At 42.1% G+C, this 5,450-nt stretch overlaps 1 protein-coding gene across 1 annotated transcript; it reads right to left on the reverse strand.

Moving 5' to 3' along the window:
* Positions 1 to 797: 797 nt before the first annotated feature.
* Positions 798 to 5,153, reverse strand: CCN2 (cellular communication network factor 2). Its single transcript, XM_015831760.1, has 5 exons — positions 4,918 to 5,153; positions 4,570 to 4,789; positions 3,520 to 3,777; positions 3,155 to 3,366; positions 798 to 2,414 (listed from the first exon to the last, which is right to left on the reverse strand). Exons 1-5 carry the CDS (start codon positions 4,966 to 4,968, stop codon positions 2,118 to 2,120), a joined length of 1,038 nt encoding a protein of 345 aa, XP_015687246.1. The 5' UTR covers positions 4,969 to 5,153; the 3' UTR covers positions 798 to 2,117.
* Positions 5,154 to 5,450: the final 297 nt, after the last annotated feature.

The following is a 5,450-nucleotide window of genomic DNA, read 5'->3' on the forward strand; positions in this document are numbered from 1 at the left end:
AGAGGAAAATATTGCACAAAATCTGTCCGCAAAGAATTGCAATTTAATCAACTTCGACTAGGCCAATGTTAGTTCTAGCAAAGTAAATATGAGAAGCAGTACAGTTTATTCATGGCTATTTGGAAATAAGCTCTACTAAATGCAGAAAGGTTACACTTGGGCAAAGTGAAATTGCCATTTAAATTGGCTTCAATTAAAGTAACATCTGTAAGGAATCCCAGATGAAGGTGATAACTAGTGCATAAGAATTGTTTACTACTGTTCGAAAATAGAGAATAGGGTTGCCAGGTCTGCTTCCAAAAAATAGCGGACAAGCGGGGGGGGGGGTGTTAAGTAGTAAAAAAAGTAGACTGTACAGCTTTAGATTACGTACCATTTCATCATAAAGCTTTTGAATAAAAAAAATGTCCACTATTTTGTGAAAAAAAATAGTGAACATAATGTGAAAATAGTGGACTGTCCACTCAAATAGTGGACACCTGGCAACCCTAATAGAGAAAGTTGAAATACCTCTACTGTGCATCTGCATTTGTATTCTAAAGCACAAACTCATCACTAGGTGAGAAGTTGACTCCATCCATGGAAATTAAGAAATATTTTATGGAGATGGAGTGCATGAATTTTGTCACCCAGACAAGTTTCAGAATGATTTTTTTTTTTTTAGGGAATCGGACAGAAAAGCAACTTAACTTTCTATTCGATTAGATTTGCAAGTTGTGAACTACAACTCCTACAACTGAGGAACTGCATATGCTGAGTGTTGTATTGGAAAAGCATCTGTGAGGCTACCGTTTCCTTATCCCTTTCCACAGGCATGTTGGTGAAGTGATGCTTATTTTTAGTATGGGACCATGCCGTGTTCTGATTGCAAGCTTGTATGGGGAGCCATTCTATCAAAACATTCTCCTGCTCGGATGACTCAGTCATTCCAGCATACAGAAATATCTCACTGGAGCTCCAGCTGAGAAGTAGTGATGTGTAAACATACACCGTATCCCAAAACTGTTAGACTCAACAAAATCAAAATCAGCACAATCCAGTTTATATAAAAAATAAAATACTTTATTTTTTTTTCTTCTAAAAAGGTGCAAACATGTAACTTTTGGTCACATTTCTCAATAAGTAACAAACTGTTTCCAGGTGGAAAAATTTGAGAGCACTCATTTTGTTTCAAGGAATACTAATTCAGACAGAGAGAAATGTACTTTTCTCCCTTTGTCATTTGTTTGATGAAATGGTTGGATAGGACACTGGTATATCTTCTTCATCAAAGCACCAGTTCAGTTGATTTTCCCCCTACTAATTCAACAAAACTACCATTACAGACTCTATTTTATGAGCTGAATGAATGCAGTAGATCAGACAAGCTTTGAATCATAAAAAAAGAGAGGCTAACACTGATGTATCAAAGCATTAACAAAAAAGGCAACACAACTTTAAATTAAGTTAGATAACTGTACAATATATATATATACATATACACACATACAAACACACATAAACACACACATATAAACACATACAGTATTTACACTATTAAACTATCATTTTTTTTTAAAAAAAAAGTTGCCCGTGACAAGCAAATGATTGCCACAAGCTGTCCAGTCTAATTCAGATTCTTTTGGAACAAATCCTCTGAATCAGAATTTCAAAGGCAGAATTATTGCCATTTTCAAATAACATAATTACTTAGCACCAGCTGTTACTGTCACAAAAACCAGTGCCAATAACTTTGCTAAGGAGTGTTTTTTTTGATTGCACAGTTAAAGAGGACACATGCCACCACATTTTGAAAATGTTTCTCAAGACTGCCTATGTCCCTTAATTAATTTCTATTCATCCTTCTCCTCAATATATTCTGAGATATGAATTATGTATCATCTCTCACTATTCTTCATCATCATTATCAACATTATATTCATATTATTATTCTTCCTTCAAACCAACGTTTGGGGTCAGTAGGTAATTTGACCTTATGGTCAGATGGAACAATTTTGTTATTTTTGTTTTAAACTTCAGACATTTAAATCACTTGTGCTATAGAATCATGTTTAACAAAATGAGATGCCATTATCAGTTCAAGTTGAGGGCCAAGTTCAAAAATCTCTCATGGGGTTTTATGCCATGTCTCCATACATCTTCCGGTAGTAGACTGATTCAAAGATATCATTGTCTCCAGGACAGTTATAGTGGCAGGCACAAGTCTTGATAAACATCATGCTCTTCTTGATGACTTCACCATCAGGACATTTGAATTCCACAGGGAGAGTGGCTGTTCTGTGGGGGGTGCAACAACGCCCATCAGTGCAGACACCACAAAATTTGGCTCGGTAGGTCTTTACACTGGTACAGCCAGACAGCTCAAACTGGATAGGCTTAGAGATCTTGGGTGTACGGATGCATTTTTTACCTTTCTGTTGAAAAAAATAAATAAATCTTATATTGATACATCGGATAAACAAGGCTCCCATTCAGATCACCAGCATATGCAATATTTCCAACATTCACATTTTTTCCCAATTTCTTAACTTTTTAGGGTAAATCCTAGATTACAGATCAATTAGGGGACCTCCAGATGTTTTGGACTTCATCAATTCCAATAAGCACAGGCTAATGGCCAAGAAGTTACGGAAAATACAGCCTGAAATTCTTGAAACACATTAGTTGTCTGTCCTGCTCCAGCCATAGTTGAAGTCCCCTAGAGTTAGACACGACTGGACAGGGGAAACTATTATCTTTATCTTTAGTATAGGTTATCAATGGGTTCTATGTTTGGTTAAACTGAGCATCCAATCTACAGGATATATTTTTTGCCAGTCTTATATATGTCTTATGGTCAAACAAATTCATATTTTCCCCACACTCTAAAGATACTTAAATTTGCCTTGTTTGTATCCTTTATTTATAAGTCCAATTTTCCTCATTGGACTTTTAGAAGACTGTTCATGCCTGGTTTCCTTGGAAGTTTTATTACTATTCATAGAAAACCCAGTTTTTCAACCCAATATGGGCTATGATGTAGGGAACAGGTGAGCAGAAAGAAGAGGAATTCAGCACTCTGAGGAAAAGCAACTTTTGCAGACTTACTTGCTAAACAATTTTTTATATGAAACATTTTTACAGAAGTAAGCAGCAGAAATGGACAATTATTTACCTTGATACTCTCCTCAAGATCTGCTTCGCATGGCCTCACCATGCAAAGTCTGCTTTGCTTCTCCAATCTGCAGTGGGCATTGTCATTGGTGACTCTGGTCGAGATTCCCATTCCACAAGTTTTTGAGCAGGCACTCCATTCAGTGGTCTGGACCAAACAGTTTGCACGCATCAGTGATGGGTCAGGTCCATAGGTATCTTCTAGTCTGTAAGCTGAAAAACATAGGGAAACACTAAGCTTATATCGGAGCATTAAGGATCAAACCGAGCAAGTGTGATTACGACAACAGACTGACAAAAGTGGGTCCATGCAGTTCAAATTAGCACAGCAACGCTCCAAAGAAATATGATGGAAAGTAGGCTCACCAGCAAGAGCAGGTCCAACTGCAGTGCGTTCTTTGTCCTTGGGCTCATCACACACCCATTCCTCGCAGCATTTTCCTGGGAGTTTCACTCTGCGTGGGTATGGGCAGTCAGGACTGGGCAGACGAACATCCATGCTGCAGAGAGGCACACAGCCTACAGCTCCATCCAGGCAAGTGCACTGGTACTTGCAGCTACTCTGGAAGGACTCGCCACTCCGATACACCATGCCTCCAAATATACATGGAGCGCCATCCTTTGCTGCAAATAGAAAACAGGATTCACTCATAAATACTCAGTGCCGGGTTAATATCAGGACTCTAGAACTATACAAGAGAAGGGCTACACAGAACTGACTTCCAGTTTTCTTTATGTTCAGCTCTTCTGCCTTTAATAACAGGCAAGTGTTAGAAGTGTAAAATTTTGGGTAAAACTTTCCCTGCTGAATGAAACCTCCTAAACTATGGCAAGATGTTCTATTCCAACTTTTTTTATACAGTACTTCTACTATTCTCAAAGTTACCAAGGTTGGAGACCCCCCCCCCCCCATAAGACTTGTGGACTTCAACTCCCAGAATTTCTCTTGCTGGCTTAGGAATTCTGGGAGTTGAAGTCCACAAGTCTTCAAGTTGCCAAGGTTGGAGAACCCTGATCTAATAATGGATGCCACCAGATCTCTCTCTCTCTGATTCCCAGAAAGCATAACTAGAATTCTGGGAGTTGTAGTCCTACATATTCCTAGAAGCCTTTGGGAGAAAACTGTCCAATCAGGCTCACTTTTAAAAACGAAATATACTTAAACCATAAAAGGAAAGCTCTCAGAATAGCGTGGCTTTGCATAGCCCTAGAACAGGGTTTGTCGATTTCAGCAACTTTTAAGACAGGCAGGCTTCCCCTACTAGAGAATTCTGGGAGTTGAAGTCCACTCATCTTAAAACGGATGCGATCGAGCACCTAGAAAAAGTCACCCCTTTCGGCTTTTCCCACTCTATTCCCATCGCTCCCGTCCCAAAAGAAAAAGGCAGGGCAGCAGACCAAAAGGCCACTACTCACCCGTGCATACGCCGATCTTGCGGTTGGTCGGGGAGCCGAAGTCGCAGAAGAGCCCTTTGTGAGGATCGCAGGGATCCTGCTCGGTGCAAAGGTCGCCTAGCTGCTTGGCGCAGACGCGGCAGCACCCGCAGCCATCCAGGACCAGGCTTACCCCGGGCGGGCACTTGGGGGGCGCGGAGGAGCACTGGCACTTGGCGCTGCACTCTTGGCCGGCCGCTTCCTGGGGAGACAGAGGGAGGTCGAGACGGTGGGTCAAACAACGCTCCAGCAGGTGGGCCCGGTGAGTAAGGAAATAGGAGAGACAGGACAGACAGACCGACTACCTGTCTCCGAAAAAAGACCACTTACCCAGCTAAGTAGAGCGGCGAGGAAAACCCAGGCGAAGGTGCGGGTTGCCATCCTCCTTTTCCTCGCAACTTTTCGGCACAGGGAGATCGGCAGAAGTTGCTGGCTGGTTTGGGAGCCGGGCGGATCTCTTTGTCAGATTGAGGTCCTTTTTGGTTTTAAATCTCGCTGGCCGGCGAGAGGGCAGGTTTTCCTTCGATCGGCTCGGCTTTGGGGGGAAAGTGCCGCTTTCTCTCCCTTTTCTCTCTGCTTTTAGAAGGAGAGCAATGGTTGGTCTGAGTCTCGAGCAGGCAGCGGGCTGCTTTTATACTCTTGAGGCGTCCGGGACGCGCCAATCGGCTGAATGGAGTCCCACACAAACAGCGACATTCCTCGCATTCCTCTCCACCTTCCTGCCTCGTCAAGTCACACCGGATTGATCCTGACCCCTTGACACTCCGCATTCCTCCTGTCTGAAAAAGCTGGCGCACTTCAGCGCACAAAAAAAGGCGCTGTATTTTCACTGGGGTGAAGAGGGGGGGGGGGAGAAGAGAGAG

The sequence above is a fragment of the Protobothrops mucrosquamatus genome, unplaced genomic scaffold (genome assembly GCF_001527695.2).
Source record: "Protobothrops mucrosquamatus isolate PMUCROS unplaced genomic scaffold, P.Mucros_1.0 scaffold_279, whole genome shotgun sequence".
Lineage (NCBI taxonomy): Eukaryota > Metazoa > Chordata > Lepidosauria > Squamata > Viperidae > Protobothrops > Protobothrops mucrosquamatus.

Coding starts and splice junctions, on each gene's coding strand:
- CCN2 (XM_015831760.1), bottom strand. CDS start 4,968: ATGGCAACCCGCACCTTCGCCTGGGTTTTCCTCGCCGCTCTACTTAGC. Junction 4,790..4,917: donor TCGCCGCTCTACTTAGCTGG/GTAAGTGGTCTT, acceptor CTGTCTCCCCAG/GAAGCGGCCGGCCAAGAGTG. Junction 2,415..3,154: donor ATCTTGAGGAGAGTATCAAG/GTAAATAATTGT, acceptor TTTTTTCAACAG/AAAGGTAAAAAATGCATCCG.